Here is an 18,452-nt window from a genome sequence, read left to right on the forward strand (position 1 = left end):
TTTTTGCTTATGTGGTGCTGAGGAATGGAACCCAGGGCCTCAGGCATGCAAGGCAAGCGCTCTACCACTGAGCCACCTTCCCAGCCCATGAGGTCAAATTTTTGAAGTAGCTCATCTTTTTTGTTTTTATGGATATAAATAATTGCTGTAATTTACAGGCTCTTTCATTTTAATGAAAACATGTAAAGTATCATTAGCTCCAGCTTTGAAATGTTCCCCACAATATGACAACAATCCTTTTAAAATACCCTTAAAAAAAAAAAATCAAAATGCTGAGGCAGTAGGAGCATGAGTTTGAGACCAGCCTGGACTTAAAAACAAAACCAAAAGAAAAAATAAATAAAACTACATGGTCAGGGGTCTGACTGCTTTTGATCATCATAATAGATTCTAACCAAACCTTGGGAATATTTCCTCCCAATAGCATGGCTACATCTGATTTTTATTATTTTATGTAAAATGCTTAATATTCTTTTATCAAGGCAGTAATATTGAAACACTTAAAAGCTAAAATGAGCGAAGTTCATGCTCAGTCATTAGGTTCCTGGGACTGGTCAAGTATACTGAACACAGGCAAACCACCAGGTCAGGCATTACTGTCTTCTTAGTCTTTAGTCTGGGACTTAATCTTTAGTATGGCACTGAGGAATTCTGTCTCTTCTAGCTTTGGGACAAACTTGCTTCAACAGATACCACCCAAGAGGTAGGTTTTTTTGTTTGTTTGTCAGTTGTGGGGCTTGAACTCTAGGCCTGGGCACTGCCCCTCAGCTCTTAAGCTCAAGGCTAGTGCTCTACCACTTGAGCCACAGCGCCACTTCCTGCCTTTTCTGTTTATGTGGTGCTGAGGAATCGAACCCAGGGCCTCATGCGAGGCAAGCAATCTACACTAAGCCAACTTCACAGCCCCCAAGAGGTTTTTTGAGATTCAACAGTTACACTTTTTTCCTTGCTTAACAGACCAAGAAGACAAGATAAAACTACAGGGGAAAATCCTGTCTTTCTAGCTTACGTTTTATTGCTTTAGGTTGTTTCTAGCCTTTAAGGAGGCAGCTAAGAACTAGGCCCTCCAAAAAAACAAGCAAATGCCTACAGCTAGGATTATAAATTTTGATGAGACTAACAGAATAAGTAATCAATGTTGGGTTAAAAGTAGTAGCAAATGTGGAGTTGAAGTCTAGCCAGCCAGCCAGCTAGATGAAAGCTAGCTACAAGTGACTGTAGTGGTGCTGGTGGTAAAGACAGAGGCTGCCGGGAAGAGAAGGATCAAGAACTTGGAATGACGGGACTCTGGGAATTTAGAGACACTAAGATTTTTACTGCCAAATGTAGACAGAATACTTCTTGCAGTCTGATTCTGGCCTCTAATTAAAAGAGGGTTTTACTCCATTCCCAAAGCATAAACTTTGGCTTTTTATAGTCTAAGCAGTGTGCTATTTTAAACACATGGAGGAAATGCATTTTCAGTTACAAACATTTGCTCCTCTGAATCTGCTCATATTTGTTAGCTAACGACGTGAGACAGGATGTTTTACTATCCTGCTCTGGTTTTCCTGTATTGCTTAAATCTGTTTACAGAAAAGGAAAATAAGCAAATAACATGATTTTTGCTACACAAGTTCTATAAACTGAAGCAGCTTCTCTCCTCCCCCCCCCCAAAAAAAAGTGAAAGATATTTTGTTGCATTTTCTTTTGATCAAATAAAGATTATTCCTATAGATTTTCCCTTGAAGAAATTTTCCAGGCTGGGAATGTGGCTTAGTGGTAGAGTGCTTGCCTAACATGCAGGAAGCACTGGGTTCGATCCCTCAGTACCATATAAAGAGAAAAAACCTGACGTGGTGCTGTGGCTCAGGTGATAGAGTGCTAGCCTTGAGCAAAAGGAGCTCAGGGACAGTGCCCAGGCCCTGAGTTCAAGCCCCAGAACTGGCAAATAAATAAATAATTCCATATCCAGCATATGGAGTCTGCAGCAGTTTCTAAAGTTTGTACTGGAAGAACAAGTCCACTCTGACACTCAGGGTAGCTGAATTCCTTCCGACCTGCTTTTTCCCAAGCATAATTCTAACAATCAGACTAGCCCTGAAGGTCAGTCAACACATCAGAAATTTAAGTTCATGATACAGCATGTACTGTATTATAAATAAATGAATTCTCATTTTTATCTATAGTTCTGAAGACTGTGACTCAGGCTCTTGGCAGTTATTGACCATTACAGCTTTTAAAGAACTTGATTTGGGTCAGATTTCACTTTACCCCCTTATAAGGGAGTGAGCAGTAATTAATCTATTGAAAAAAATTTCGGAACATTCAACTGGAATAGCTCCCAGGAACAGCTTCTAATCAGCCTCTCCAGATTTCTTCTATGACCTTATCCCTATTGCTCTCTGCCTAGGGAGCTGCCCTGTATGCATACCCGAGAAAGACTCTTTTCTTAAAACTTCAGTCAGGCTTGTCTCAGTCTTATTCTTGATTAAGCCTTGCCACACTCCCTTATCCTTGCTGGACCAGTACAGCCCAGTTTTGGCAGGAATCTTGCTAAGTCAGTTTAGAGATAATGCCAATGTTGATAATCTAATCACCTAAGCCAGCCTTCAAGAAGAGTTTGAGGGCCTGGGAAGGTGGCTCAATGGTAGAGCACTTGCCTTGCATGCCTGAGGCTCTGGGTTCCATTCCTCAGCACCATATAAGCAAAAAGAAAAAAGCCAGAAGTGGTACTGTGGCTCAAGTGGTAGAGCGCTAGCCTTGAGCTGAAGAGTTGAGGGAGAGCCTCCAGGCCCACAGTTCAGGCCCCACGACGGGACCCAAAAAAAAAAAAAAAAAAAGAAGAGTTTGAGTTCTGCCTGAGCAAGAGAGCAAAGCCAATCTCAAAGTCTTTAACTTCCATTTCCTGTAGGAAATGTTTTGTCTCTCTCCCATTTTCTCCCCCAACCATTGCTTTACCAGTTTAAATAAATAAAATAAATTTTAAAAATTAATAAGCCAGCTGCCAGTGACTCACACCTGTAATCCTAGCTACTTAGGAGGCTGAGATCCTAGGATCATGGTTCAAAGCCAGCCTGGACAGGAAAAGCTGTGATATTCTTATCGCAAATAAACCACCAGAAAACTGGAAGCGGCGCTGTGGCTCAAGTGGTAGAGTTCTAGCCTTGAGCTGAGGAGCTGAGGGACAGCACTCAGGCCCAGAGTTCAAGCCCCATGATCAAAAAAAAAGTATGTAAACTGAGTCCTGGGACTTGAACTTAGGGCCTAGCCACTGTCCCTGAGCTCCTTTTTTTTTTTTTGGTTGGTCATAGGGATTGAACTCTGGGCCTGAGCTCTGTCCCTCAGCTCTTCAGCTCAAGGCTAGCGCTCTACCACTTGACCCACAGTGCCACTTCTGGTTTTCTGGTGGTTTATTGGAGATAAGAGTTTCACAGACTTTCCTGTCCAGGATGGCTTTGAACCTCAATCCTTAGATCTCAGCCTCCTAAGTAGCTAGGATTACAGGCATGAGCCACCGGCGCCCAGCTCCTGAGCAACTTTTATTCAAGGCTAGCATTCTACCACTTGAGCCACAGCTCTAATTCTGGTGTCTTTGGGTAAGTAACAGGAGGTAAGAGTCTCCTGCCCAGGCTGGCTTTGAACTACAATCCTCAGATCTTAGCCTCCAGAGTAGCTAGAATTATGTATGTTAGCCCAACCTTTTGTTATGCTTTTTATGTATGCTTTGAGATCATGAGGATGTGATTAAATATTCCATTCAAATGTTCCTTAAAAGTTCTTGCGCTGAGGACATAGCTCAGTAGTACAGAGCTAGTCCAGCAACCTAACAACAACATGTTAGATTTGATTCTCAGTACCAAAGAGAGGGGCAATTTGATAAATTGCTGATAATGCTATCCAAACATTATTTTAGATGCAAAATATACCAGTTCAACTTTGCAGTAAGCACTAAAAACTAGTGCTTCTTTAAAGCTGGAATTAAGAAAGCAAGTAATTTTTGTTGTATGTTCCTTCTTGGTAAATACTTCAGGAAAGGCAGATCAACAGTAATAATTCCCTTTAATTCTCTCTCTTGGCAAAGAAAACAAAAGTACTGCAGTTTTTAAAGCAGGTCCTTTGGAAAACAGCTTTCCCAAGTGTTAAGTACATCTGGGTCTGAACCTTAAAATACTCACCCTGATCCAGCAGGGAGTGATGGCAGCGTTGAAGGAACATTAGCCTGTGGCTTTTCTTTCTCGTTCTGCTTCAAGAAGGATTTGGCTTCTTTAGATGTAGCATCCACTTCCTTAGTTACCCTGTTTCAAGGAAAGAAACATAAAATTTCCAAGAAGAACAAGGAGAAGCAAAAATCTAGGAAAAGGGGGCTGGGAAGGCGGCTCAGTGGTAGAGTGCTTGCCCAGGCCCAGAGTTCAGGCCCTACAACTGGACCCCCCCCCAAAAAAAAATCTAGGAAAAGGGAAGATAACTAGTGTCATTTCAAATCTAGAAAAACTGCCCTCCATAATCCTAAATTCTATAAATTAACTAAGGATAAGAAAATATGGTGCCTGGGGCTGGGAAGGTGGCTCAGTGGTAGAGCGCTTGCCTTGCAAGCCTGAGGCCCTGGGTTCGATTCCTCAGCACCACATAAGCAAAAAGAAAAAAGCCGGAAGTGGTGTTGTGGCTCAAGTGGTAGAGTGCTAGCCTTGAGCTGAAGAGCTGAGGGACAGTGCTCAGGCCCAGAGTTCAGGCCCCACGACCGGACCAAAAAAAAAGGAAAATATGGTGCCTGAAATTTCAGATAAACATTAAGAGAATTTACCTAATGCCTCTATGACTTGCCAGTGAACAAAAACATGAAGAATGCTGTTTATATTCTCATCTGTCAGTAGGAGGATCCAAAATTATGGTCATTATATAGTAAGTGTTCAACCAGCTTATCCAATAAAAGACTAGCCAAGAATGACTGGTACATCCTCTAAATTCCACCTCTGAGGAAATGTAAGTTTATGTTTATTCACTTTCCAGGTAGCTCTTGCACCTGCCTTTAGCACAGAGTAAAGGTTAAGCCTTCATCCAAACAGCTCAGTCATATCCCACATACTTATATGTACATGAGCAGCAAATAAATGCTTTTGTTTGCTGCATGCTGCTAAGTTGGGGATGGTTTGTTGGCATTATTGTAACAACAGCTGGCCGACATATTTACATTCATGACTTTGAAAAGTGAAATCTTGGGAGTTAAGTTACTAATTAAGACTATGCAGAGATAAAGCAACAATGCTAGAGAGAATCCTGCATCAGGATGCCGGATGCCGGTGGCTCACGCCTGCAAATCCTAGCTACTCAGGAGGCTGAAATCTGAGGATCACAGTTCAAAGCCAGCCTGGGTAGGAAAGTCCATGAGACTCTTATCTTCAATTAACTACCAAAAAACAAGAAGTGGTGCTGTGGCTCAGGTGGTAGAATGCTCGCTTTGAACTGAAGAGCTCAGGAACAGTACCCAGGACCAGAGTTCAAGCCCCACGACTGTGCAAAAAAAAAAAAAAAAAAGGCTGTCATAAATTTCCCATCTAACATGCTTCCAAATCCCTAACATGACCGATTATGGAAGGGGCCTTTGTGCAGCCACCACCAAGAATTATTTGGAATTCAGTCACCACACAAGAAGAAAGTGGAAAGGAGCAGATTCAACAGAATTAATGAAGAGCTAGAAGCTCCCATTTACACATCCTTATTCTCTCCCTACCAAATATACCCTATTAAATAATAGCAAATTTAAAAACTACAACTATACAAAGATATCCAGATGTCTAACAGAAAAGAGACTAATCAAATTTGTAAGAAATAGGAAGCAAATAGAAAGTTATTGTCTTTGGTTTGTATTCTCTTATCATTTAAGCCAACAACAAGCAAGTCAATTTGTACCACAGAATCCCAGAAGGGCTGGAGGTGTGACTCATGAGGTAGAGTGCTTGCTTAACAAATGCACGGCCTTGACTTCAATCCCCAAAACTACTTAAAAAACACAAATAAGAACAAAACAGGGTGCCGGTAGCTCACATCTATAATCCTAGCTACTCAGGAGGCTGAGGTCTGAGGACTATGGTTCAAAGCCAGCTAAGGTAGGAAAGTCCATGAGACTCCTATCTCATTAATCACCAAAAGGCCAAAAGTGGAGCTGTGCCAAATGGTAGAACACTAGCCTTGAGCAAAAGAAGCTAAGGGACAGCACACAGGCCTTGAGTTCAAGTCCCAGGATTGGCCAAAAGCAAAAATTAAAAAAAAATGTTTTAGCTGGGTGCCGGTGGCTCATGCCTGTAATCCTAGCTATTCAGGAGGCTGAGATCTGAGGCTCGCACTTCAAAGCCAGCCCGGGCAGGAAAGTCCCCTTCAAAGCCAGCCTGGACAGGAAAGTCCGTGAGACTCTTATCTCCAATAAACCACTAGAAAACCGGAAGTGGCGTTGTGGCTCAAGTGGTAGAGCACTCGTCTTTAGCTGAAGAGCTGAGGGATGCTCCCAGGCCCAGAGTTCAAGCCCCATGACTGACCAAAAAAAAAAAAGAAAGAAAGAAATGGAGCCAGGCGTTGATAGCTCATGCCTGTAATCCTAGCTACTCAGGAGGCTGAGATCTGAGGATCGGTTCAAAGCCAGCCAGGGCAGGAAAGTCCGTGAGATTCTTATCTCCAATAAACCACCAGAAAACTGGAAGTGGTACTGTGGCTCAATCGGTAGAGCACTTGCCTTGAGCTGAAGAGCACAGGGACAGCACCCAAGCCCAGAGTTCAAGAAAGAAAGAAAGAAGGAAGGAAAGAGAGAAAAAAGGAAGGAGAGCCTCGCTCAAGTAGTAGAGCAGTAGCTTTGAGCCATGGGGGTGTGGGGGGGGGAGGGGAGGAACCAGGAAGAAGAAAAAAAGCTTAGGGACAGCACTCAGGCCCTGAGTTCAAGCTCCAGGTTTGGCACACACACGCACAGAAGAAAAAAACCCAGCTCATTAAATTGATAGCAAGAACTTTTTTGGGGGGGTCGGTCATGGGGCCTGAACTCTGGGCCTGGGCCCTGTTCCTCAGAGCTCTTCAGCTCAGGGCCAGCACTCTATCATTTGAGCCACAATGCCACTTCTGGCCTTTTCTGCTTATGTGGTGCTAAGGATACAAACCCAAGGCCTCATGCATTCAAGGCAAGCACTCCACAACTGAGCCACCTTCCCAGCCCCTAGGGGTCTGTGAGACTCTCTCCATTAAACCACTCGGAAAACCAGACATGGCGCTGTGGCTCCAGTGGTAGAGGGCTAGCCTTGAGCTAAAAAGCTCAGGGACAGCTCCCAGGCCAAGTTCAAACCTTGATACTGACCCCCCCCAAAAAAAATCCAGAACTGGGGTGTGGCTCAATGTTGGTATGGAAGCTTGACGCTCTGAATTCAATCTTCCCCCTAAAATAAATTTCTTAGAAGGAAGGATAAGCTTCTGCAAAAAGAAGTACAGAGCTAGAATTGGTGGTTCGTGCCTGTAATCTTAACTACTTGGGAGGAACTTTGGAGGATGGAGAGAGTTCAAGTCTAGCAGGGCAAAGTTATCAAGACCCAGGTATTTTTGGGGGGACCAGTCCTAGGGCTTGAATTCAGGGCCTAAGATTTGTCCTTGAGCCTCCTATGGCTTACAACTTAAGCCACAGTACCACTTCCAGCTTTTTCTGAGTAGTTTTTGTTGGGGGCAAGAATCTCATAGACATTCCTGCCCTGGCTGGCTTTGAACCTGATTCTCAAATCTCAACCTTCTGAGTAGCTAGGATTACAGGCGTGAGGAACTGGCACCCAGCTCGTGTTTTATATTTCAAACTGTGTCTTGCTGGTCACCAGTGGCTCACAGAGCTCAGGCCCTGAGTTCAATTCTCAGGACCAGCAAAAATAAATAAAACATTTAAGGGCTGGAGACATGGTTCAAGTGGTAGAGTGTTTGCCTAATATGTGGGAGGCACATGCCAGAACTACAAACCCCATCAACCCCCAAAAGTCACAGACTACTCATGGAACAAATCTTTAAAAAATATACATCAAGACAGACCACTGTGAAATTTCAGAATGTCAGCCCAATTTATTGGGAATAAGCACAGTCTTAGCATCATGCATGCTTGATTTTGTTGTTTTCTAGGTTTACTACTTTCTTTTTCTTTTCTTTTTTTTTTTGTCAGTCATGGGGCCTGAACTCTGGGCCTGGGCACTGTTCCTGAGCTCTTCAGCTCAAGGCTAGTGCTCTACCACTTGAACCACAGTGCCACTTCTGGCCTTTTCTGCTTATGTGGTGTTGAGGAATTAAATCCAGGGTCTCAGGCATGCAAGGCAAGCACTCTACCACTGAGCCACCTTCCCAAAAGCAACTTTTTTTTTTTTTTGCCAGTCCTTGGGCTTGAACTCAGCACCTGAGCATTGTCCCTAAGCTTCTTTTGTTCAAAGATAGAGCTCTGGGTTTATTACTTTCATTAACTACTTGGATAAATATTTTAGGAGACGCTACCGTGATCCTGGCACTGGGTAGACACAATTACTTCTTCCTTAAGCTCACAGGATAGCAGAACAACCATGAAAGCAAGCCATGACAATTCATGAAATAGTAAGCACTGCAGAGAAGGCATGGAGAAAGAATAACCAGTGGAAACAACTCTTTCTAGTACCAGAGTCTTGCCCATAATTCACTAGAAAACATAATACATAAAGCTTTTTTCTTTTGTCAGTCGTAGACCTTGAACTCAGGGCCTGATGGTTAATTGGAGATAAAAAAAAAATCTCATGGATTTTTCTTGCCTGAGCTGGCTTTCCCCAGATCTCAGCCTCCTGAATAGCTAGGATTACAGGTGTGAGCCACCAGTGCCTGGCTTAAAAACTTTTATTTTTTCAGGATTTTTGATAACTGATGCAAACATTACAAGATTATTCTTTAGACTGGGAATATTAGAACTCTACTTTAAACAATAATAAGAGATTAGTCTACCAAAGCATTCTCAAGAAGAATAGTTAAATTATAGACCACTTCATACACAAAAGGGACCCCTGATGGGCTGGGAAGGTGGCTCAGTGGTAGAATGCTTGCCCTGCATGCATGAGGCCCTGGGTTCAATTCCTCAGCACCACATAAGCAGAAAAAGCCAGAAGTGGTGCTGTGGCTCAAGTGGTAGAGCGCTAGCCTTGAGCTGAAGAGCTAAGGGACAACGCCCAGGCACAGAGTTCAGGCCCCACCATTGCCAAAAAAAAGAAAAAAAAGTAAAGATAATGCAAGTAGGTAAAGTGAGCATAGAGTATCTACTACAATAGGGACCCCTGACAGGAAAAGGCCTAATGTCCTTGAGCTAACTGCTGGCTAACTGGAGATAAGAGTCTCACAGATTTTCCTTCCCAGGCTGGCTTTGAAGGCGGATGCTCAGATGTCACTTTCCTGAGTAGTGAGGATCACAGGCATGAGCCACCAGTACCCACTGGAAAAAGGCCTATTATTAGCAGCAATTAATTCAGGTATTCTCAAACAGAAATTCCATTTTAAATTCATTTTCACTTACTCAGTACTTCCTGAAAAATCTTCACTTGGGCAGAAACTTTCCATGACTGGCCTTTTCCAAAAGATGAATCATTTTAAAAAGTCTGAGCTAGTTGGCTCAGCTAGTTATATGGTAAGGACAGATAAGAATAGCATTTTCCCCATTCACCAAGGTTAATAAACTATGAAACACCAAAAATCCAAAATGAACAATCAAAACACCATTAGAAAAACTAAGACTAGGGCTGGGAAGGTGGCTCAGTGGTAGAGCGCTTGCCTTGCACGCATGAGACCCTGGGTTCAATTCCTCAGTACCACATAAGCAGAAAAAAAAGCCAGAAGTGGCACTGTGGCTCAAGTGGTAGAGCGCTAGCCTTGAGCTGAAGAGCTGAGGGACATAGCCTAGGCCCAGAGTTCAGGCCCCACTACCGGACCAAAAAAAGAAAAAAAAGAAAAGAAAAACTAAGACTAGTTTTGTGCTAACATTACCTTATGCTTACACTTACACGCTCTTCCAAGCCATTACGAGCCTTCGCACATTTCTTAAAGAGGTAGTAAAGTTCTTAACTTAATACAAAGACAAAAAGAAAAAGCAGAATAATGATATCAATAGACGAAAAGAGCCAGGTGCTGCCTCATATCTCTAATCACAGGTACTCAGGAGGTTGAGAGCTGAAGATCCTGGTTCAAAGACAGCCTGGGCAAGAAAGTCCCCATGAGACTCTTACTTCCAATCAACCACTCAGAAAACAAACTAGAAGTGGAGCTGTGGCTCAAAGTGGTAGATTGCTAGCTTTGAGCAAAAAAGAGCCCATGGACAGCATCCAGACCCTGAATTTAAGCCCATGACCAACCAAAATAATAATAATAAAAAAAAGGACAGGATGAAAAGATATGCTTAAATCCAGGCACCAATTTATATCTGGATTGTTAATTAAAATTCAAATTTCCCTCAAGAAGGTTACTTATAACCAAAGTTAAATATAAATAATGTTTAAAAAAATTCCTGCCAACATACCAAGTATTAATAAAGTTTCCATTCTCTTTAGGAAGAGATAGTTAAAGAATACTTTCTTGGGCTGGGATGTGACTCAGTGGCAATGTGCTTGCCTAGCAAGTATAACATCCTGAGTTTAGGGCTGGGGAGGTGGCTCAGTGGTAGAGTGCTTGCCTTGCATGCATGAGGCCCTGGGTTTGATTCCTCAGCACTACATAAACAAAAAGAAAAAAGCTGGAAGTGGTGCTGTGGCTCATGTGGTAGAGCACTAGCCTTGAGCTGAAATGCTGAGGGATAGCGCCCAGGCCCCGAGTTCAGGCCCCACGACTGACAAAAAACAAACAAACAACAACATCCTGAGTTTAATCCCCAGTACCAAAAGAAAAAAGACAAAAAAAAAAAAAGAGTACTATCTCTTGTCTTGCAATTTATGGCTTTTTACAAACAATAAACATATTACTTTCAGAAATAAACGTGTGCATGAGTATATAATTAATGAAAAAAATAAGTCCTTCCATATTCATGTTTCCTTTTTGATAGATTTGGTACTGCCCTCTTCTGACAAAATGTGGAAACAGCAAACTCCTTGAATACACAGCCATTATTAAAACTTGCTGCTTACTTTCAAAAATTAAGTAGTAAACTTGTGGAATATATTTGTATTTGCAAACAAACCATAAATTTTAATTTGATCAGCTTATTCCCAGCTTTTTGAGCTCTCTATGCAGGCTCCTGGTAAAGATAAAAATAACTCTTCCTTGGGTATTCTGTATGCACATGGATATAATCCAGGCTAAAACAGAAGTGTAAAAGTTTTTATTTTAAATCTATATGTCTAATGCAACATCAACACAGTACAAAAATAATTATTATTATTTTGCCAGTTCTGGGGCTTGAACTCTGGGCCTGCACATTGTCCCTGAGCTTTTGCTCAAAGGCTAGCCCTCTACCACTTGAGCCACAGTGCCACTTCAAGCTTTTTCTGAGTAGCTTATTAGAGAAAAGAGTCTCATAGTCTTTCCTGCCCAGGCTAGCTTTGAACTGTGATCTCTCAGATCTCAGCCTCCTAAATAGCTGGAATTACAGGCATGAGCCACCAGTATCCAGCTTAGTGTATTACGTTTATAGAACTTCCCTACATTATTTTTATTTTTTGCTGCTACTGGGGCTTGAATTCAGAGACTGGGCACTTGTGCTCAAGGCAAACCAGATGAGACAGCCCACTTTCAGCTTTTTGGCGATTAATTGGAGGTAAGAGTCTCACAGACTTTCCTACATGGCCTGGCTTTGAACCATGATCCTCAGATCTCAACCTCCTGAGCAGCCAGGATTACAGGTGTGAGCCACTGGCACCCAGATGTCTCTGCATTATTTTTATAGGACTTATCAATGATTGGCTTACTGACAGTGTTCTCTTTAACCCCATTGGACAATTCAGTAACTTCCAATAGAGTTACCAATTCATATCATCATTCTCGAACGAATCCCCAAAACAACTAACTCCCAAGGAAAAGAGTACCTTAGGGTTGGGAAGGTGGCTCAGTGGTAGAGTGCTTGCCTTGCATACACGAGGCCCTGGGTTCGATTCCTCAGCACCACATAAGCAGAAAAAAAAGGCCGGAAGTGGTGCTGTGGCTCAAATGGTAGAGCACTCGCCTTGAGCTGAAGAGCTGAGGGACAGTGCCCAGGCCCAGCGTTCAGGCCCCCCCCCCAAAAAAAAGAGTACCTTATAATAAACAACTCTAACAGATGTGGTCTGTGTGATCTAACTTGTCATTATCAATCCTGGATCTCCTATAGAACAAAAAGGAGACATGTGCTGAAGTATGTAAGAACTAAATGTTATAATGTTTATAAGCAATTCCCAAATGGATTAAATAAAACAAAAAAAATACAAGTATATTAAAGGCAAAACAACGAATAAGCACATGGGTATTCATTCTATTCTGGCAACATTTTTTTTCTGCCAGTACTGGGTCTTGAACTCAGGGTTGGGTACTGTCCCTGAGCTTCTTTTGCTCAAGGCTAGCACTGTACTACTTAAGCCAAAGCTCCACTGTCTATATGGTACTGAGAAATCAATTCCAGAGCTTTATGCATTGCTAGGCAAGCATTCTACCACTAAGGCATATTCCCAGCCCTCCAGCAACATTTCTGTATGACAGTTTTCATAAGACAATGTTTAGGAGAAAATAAAACAGTAAGTTTTTGCTCCATACTATTGATAAAATTGATCATGCCAAATTTCGTCTTTCAAAATGCATTTTCATTGGTTACATACAGTTCAGGTGGGTGCCAGTGGCTCATACCTATAATCTTAGCTATTCAGGAGGCTGATATCTGAGGACAGGCAAAACCAGCATAGGCAAAAAGCTGGAATTAGAAGTGTAGCTTAAGGGGCAGAATTAAAAAGTGAGTAAAAGCACTGCTGAGTTTAAGCTGAAATATCTAGTTCAAGCCTGAGTACCAGCATGAATAAGCAACAAAACAAAAGTGAAACACAAATGAAACAAAAGTGCAGCTGATTGATTCTGTATTGCTGGGTTCCACATCATCAATTCAATGATGCAGACAGAAAATATGCAGAAAAATAGAATTCCATCTATACAGCACATGTACATACTTTTCATGTCATTATTTCCTAAACAATAATACTATTTGTGTGTCACTGAAACTGAGCTAGGTATTATAAATAATACAGAGATGCAAAAAGCTGTGAATAATTTATATACAAATATTACACCATTTTATTTATGTAATGAACATGAGTAAGGAATCTGGCTCGACAGTGGGACCAATATTCCAATATGGAAGGATGATTATAATTACTGGGAAACAGTTATTATTGTTTTGTTATTATTTTTTTGTTCTGGTCCTGGGGCTTGAACTCTGGGACTGAATACTGTCCCTGAGCTTTTGTGCTCAAGACTAATGTTTTGTCTTATTTTTTTGCCAGTCATGGGGTTGAACTCGGGGTCTGGAATTGTTCCTGGGCTTTTGCTCAAAGCTAGCACTCCAGCACTTGAGCTGCAGCTCCATTTCCAGCTTTCTGTGGTTAACTAGCATCTTACAGATCTTCCTGCCCAGGCTGACTTTGAACCCCAAATCCTAAAATGTCAGCCTCCTGACAGAGACTTTTCACAGCCTCCTGAGTAGCTAGGATTACAGGCATGAACCACTGGCGCCCAGCCAGGTATTATTTTAATAACAATAACTTCAGGGGAAATTCAATTTTCAGGCTGTTTCCATGTTTAATTTGTAACTGTTAAGGGAAATAAACATAGCCACTTAAAAAAAACTGATTGATATTTCATCTGTTCTTAACTTTTAATTACAATGCAGTTTTCATATAAAAAATTTAGCTAAGTAGGGAGAGGAAGAAAAGAAATTCTCCAAGCATATGGCTTTTAACTTAAAACACCCAGTAGGCTAAACTGGTCAAGACTTTATGCCTCTACTGTTTTTCTGTATTATAGTAAATAAGCTTCGAATCTATTTAAATAACATTAAGAAAATAATATTGGAGCCAAATTTCTCCCCAAGAATTTTCAATTGCTACCTGATTTCAGAGGCCTCCTAGGGCTAGTTCACATTCTCTTTAGAATAATGACTTATCCAAAGTCACAAAACATGTGATGACAAAGTGGAAATACAAATTTTTCTCAGATTATCTAAAACTTTTCCAAAATGTTAAGATGGATTAAAATGAAGACAGATGTTAACATCACTTAACTTAAAGTTGCTCACTTTAGCCGGGCGCCGGTGGCTCACACCTGTAATCCTAGCTACTCAGGAAGCTGAGATCTGAGGATCTCAGTTCAAAGCCAGCCCGGGCAGGAAAGACCGTGAGACTCCTATCTCCAATAAACCACTAGAAAACCAGAAGTGGCTCAAGTGGTAGAGCGCTCACCTTGAGCTGAAGAGCTAAGGGACAGCGCCCAGGCCCAGAGTTCAAGCCCAGCGACCGACCAAAAAAAAAAAAAAAGAAGAAAGTTGCTCATTTTTAAAAGCATTAGTTTTATTGGCTTCATTAGTATATAAAGGTCCTCTTACCTCACTTCCTCACCAGCAAAATCAAACACCTTGGTGATTTTAACTTTTTCAGTTTCTTTAGGTTTCTCTAAATCATCTGTTTTTACCAACAACTTCCTTGAACTTGTCTCTTCACTCTCTTCTCCTGTCTGTGAAAAGATAAAGAAATCCAATCAGTTACACCAAAGTCTAAACTTAGCCCCCATAATAAGGTATCAAGTCTGCTTTCTGCGATAAGATTCAAATCTCAGTTTGCAAAGAAAAAAGAAACAGAAAATTCTGAAAACTTGGGATATTTCTGGAGAGATATTCATCTCTAAACTTACCTTAACCTGTGTACTTGGGGATGCTTTTGACTTTGGTCCCACATCATTGAGGAAGCTGGCCCACAGTTCATCTTCTTTCTTTTTCCTTGCAACCTCTGACCCAATGCCTTTTTCTTGCTCTTCTCCATCTTCTTCTTCGCTACTAGTTCCTCCAGATTCTGCCCTGGTATCCTCTTCCTCCTCCTCCTCTTCTAACAAGAGGCCACTTTGTTTCCTTTTCCTATTCACCAACAATCACCAAGGAAGAAACACAGGACAGACAACACAAAATTATTTTTATCCCTTGAGAAACACAGGACAGACAACACAAAATTATTTTTATCCCTTGAATACTTTAGAGTTCCTACTGTCTGCACTGTCTCCACTCACATCACTTTCAACACCAAATCACTTCATAGCACTAATCTGTTCAGAAAGAGTATTCCAAGAACACAGATATGCCAAGTATTTTTTTTCTTTTTACTTTTTCAAGTTCCTCCATTTGAAGAATAAATTCTATTGAGAAGGGAATCAAGTTCATTTCTGTTATTTCCTCCAGAAGCTCTCAGGAAAAAAAATATAAATACTCTGCATTACCTAGTAAAGAAATGAAAGTTAGAATACAGAGAAACTTATGGATAAGAGTACTGGGTCCAACCGGGTGCTGGTGGCTCAAACCTGTAATTCTAGCTACTCAGGAGGCTGAGATCTGAGGATTGAGTTTCAAAGCCAGCCCAGGCAGGAAAGTCCATGAGACTCTTATGTCCAATTAACTCCCAGAAAACTGGAAGTGGCGCCATGGCTCAAGTGGTAGAGCACTAGACTTGAGCTGAAGAGCTGAGGGACAGCACCCAAGCCCAGCCTTCAATCCCATGACCGACCAAAAAAAAGTACAGTGTCCAAGACATAAGCATATATTGCATCTTATAGTATTTTGACTTTATGGTCATCTAATATCTAAAGTTCTTTTATTCCTTTTCATAAACTGCTTCAGTATTCAGTAAGACAAAATAAGATGTTTCTATTTGAATTGAAAATTAATTAGAAGGCAGGTGCTGGTGGCTCATGCCTGTAATCCTAGCTCCTCAAGAAGCAGAGATCAGAGGATGCTAGTTCAAAGCCAGCCTGGGAAGAAAAGTCCCCATGAGACTCCTATCTCAATTAACCACTCAAACTGGAAGTGGGGGTTGGGAAGTTGGCTCAGTGGTAGAGCGCTTGCCTTGCATGCCTGAGACTCTGGGTTCGATTCCTCAGCACCACATAAGCAAAAAGAAAAAAGCCGGAAGTGGTGCTGTGGCTCAAGTGGTGGAGCGCTAGCCTTGAGCTGAAGAGCTGAGGGACAGCGCCCAGGCCCAGAGTTCAGGCCCCACGACTGGACCCAAAAAAAAAAAAAAAAAAAAAACTGGAAGTGGTGTTATGGCTCAAGTGGTAGAATGTTATTCTTGAGCACAAAGAGGCTCAAGGACAGCACTCTAGCCCTGAGTTAAAGCCCCACAACCCACCAAAAAAAAAAAAAAACGGAGTGACACGGCCCCCCCCCAAAAGAAATATACATATTACCTGTAACCCCTCTGCAATCACCTGTATTTATTTATGTCGTTCATGGGGCTTGAACTCTGTCCCTCAGCTCTTCAGCTCAATGCTAGCACAACCACTTGAGCCACCGCTACCACTTGAGCCACCGCACTTCCAGTTTTCTGAGTGGCTTACTGGAGATAAGTCTCATGGACTTTCCTGCCTGGGCTGGCTTTGAATCCAATCCTCAGATCTCAGCCTTCTGGGTAGCTAGGATTATAGGTGTGAGCCACCGGCGCCTGGCTGCACATCACCTTTATAACAATAAAAAAATTTAAAATTTTTTTCAAACTTTGGTGACTGTGTAATTCAATATCAGATATATGCCCCGCCCCCCCTTTTTAAATTAGGATTTTCTGATTCCTCAGCTATCTTGGGCTAAGGTTTATATTTATGGCAATGTTGCCTCTCTAGCATTTCTGTGTCATGCTTTCTGTGTCAATTCATGGGTCTTGTTGATTTGTCTGTCACCTGTTCTGCATCCTGGCTCCAGGCCAGAGATAAGCCCCTGTAGTTAATAATCTGCAACCTACGTCAAACAATATGGCATGAAAAACTCATTATGAACTCCTTTCGTGAAATAAAGGACTTTTCTAAATTTTAAGTTTGTTATAGAAGTACTTTTAAAGAAATAAAACAGCCAGGCGTTGGTGGTTTATGACTGTAATCCTAACTATTCAGGAGGCTGAGATCTGAGAATAGCAGTTTGATGCTAGTCTGGATAAGAAAGCCCATTTAACCACAAGAAAACTAGAAGTGGCGCTGTGGCTCAAGTGGTAGCCTGAGTTCAAGCCCCAAGATGAAAGAAAGAGGGGGGGGAAGGGGGAAAGGGAGAGGGAGAGAGAGAGAGATCCTTGCAATTCTTAATTAAAAAAAAAATTAACTTGGCTGGGGATGTGGTTAGTGGTACAGTGTTTGCCTAGCATGCATGAAGCCACTAACCTTAAGCACAAAGGTGACAAGACAGCACCCAGGCCCTGAGTTTCAAGCCCCAGGATTGGTACAAAAAAAAAAATTGTTAACTTTCCAAAGAACTTAATTTTAAAACATCAGCAAATGTTTCCCTCAAAAGACAGAAAGGTTAGAATCCCAGACAATTTTTTTTAAAAAAAGCACAAATCCCAGACCAAACCCTGTCATGTGATCAATCTCAGCACTCTAAAGGGCAGCATCACCTGGCTGGAATGCTCTGAGCCTTCCGTTTTGTCCCTTTGGTTTTCTGGGTCTGTTCTTCACCATCCACTTCATCTTCCTTCACTAATTCATTGACATCATCTTCACTATACTCCCCACCTAGAATCATAATAATGGGGTCAGATAGAAATTCTCACATAAAAACATTTCTATTGTGAAAAGGGTTGGGGTGGGGGGAGAATGAAGGGAAGTGGGATAGGAATGATAACTATTAATGAAAAGAGCTCCCCAGTAGCAAAGCACCCTTGGCTCACGAATGCAATGCTAGCTACTCAGGAGGCTGAAATAGAGGCTTGAAGCCAGCCCCAAGAGAAAAGTCCATGAGACTTTTCTAGAAGTGGATGGACTGAAGGCGGAAGATCGACTGAGATGAGAGATTTTTTTCACCTAAGCGACTGTATGAATAAAAAAGTTAAGGACATCAGCAAGGTGAGGGGCCTGCAATTGTAGCAAAGTCCTGAGGATTGTGGTTCAAAGCCAGCCCAGGCCGAAAAGTCGGTGAGACTGTTATCTCCAACGCTCCAACAAAAAGCCAGAAGTGGAGCTATGGTTCAAGTTGGTGGAGCATCAGCCTTGCGTGGAGGTGGGGTGGGATAGCGCCCCGGGCCCCGAGTTCAAGCCCCAGGCGCACACAGAAAAGAAAAATAAAAAGTTCCGAGAAGGCAGCAAGGCGCTGACCCTGTAAAGAGGCAAAGCACCACCTACGGGACTTTCTAACAACCAGGGCCCGGGTTGGGCGCGGGCGGTGGGCAGCCCGATCCTGGACGTGGCGGTGGCTCGGCGCGCTGGCTCCGAGCCTCGAGGAGCGGCGCTGCCGTCGGGCGCAGACGGCGTCCCCGGAGACCAGCGGCACTCACGTG

At 42.3% G+C, this 18,452-nt stretch overlaps 1 protein-coding gene across 2 annotated transcripts in view; it reads right to left on the minus strand.

The window, feature by feature from the left end:
- Nucleotides 1–18,452, minus strand: part of Cfdp1 (craniofacial development protein 1) — an 89,840-nt gene that overhangs the window by 70,162 nt on the left and 1,226 nt on the right. For both annotated transcript variants that reach the window (XM_013012982.1, XM_013012983.1), the window contains exons 2-5: nucleotides 17,574–17,691; nucleotides 14,845–15,064; nucleotides 14,540–14,667; nucleotides 4,158–4,277 (exon numbers count right to left, since the gene is read on the minus strand). In XM_013012982.1, the coding sequence (XP_012868436.1) occupies nucleotides 4,158–4,277; nucleotides 14,540–14,667; nucleotides 14,845–15,064; nucleotides 17,574–17,691 (586 nt within the window). The remainder of the gene's footprint in view (nucleotides 1–4,157; nucleotides 4,278–14,539; nucleotides 14,668–14,844; nucleotides 15,065–17,573; nucleotides 17,692–18,452) is intronic.

Source organism: Dipodomys ordii, unplaced genomic scaffold (genome assembly GCF_000151885.1).
Source record: "Dipodomys ordii isolate 6190 unplaced genomic scaffold, Dord_2.0 Scaffold18, whole genome shotgun sequence".
Lineage (NCBI taxonomy): Eukaryota > Metazoa > Chordata > Mammalia > Rodentia > Heteromyidae > Dipodomys > Dipodomys ordii.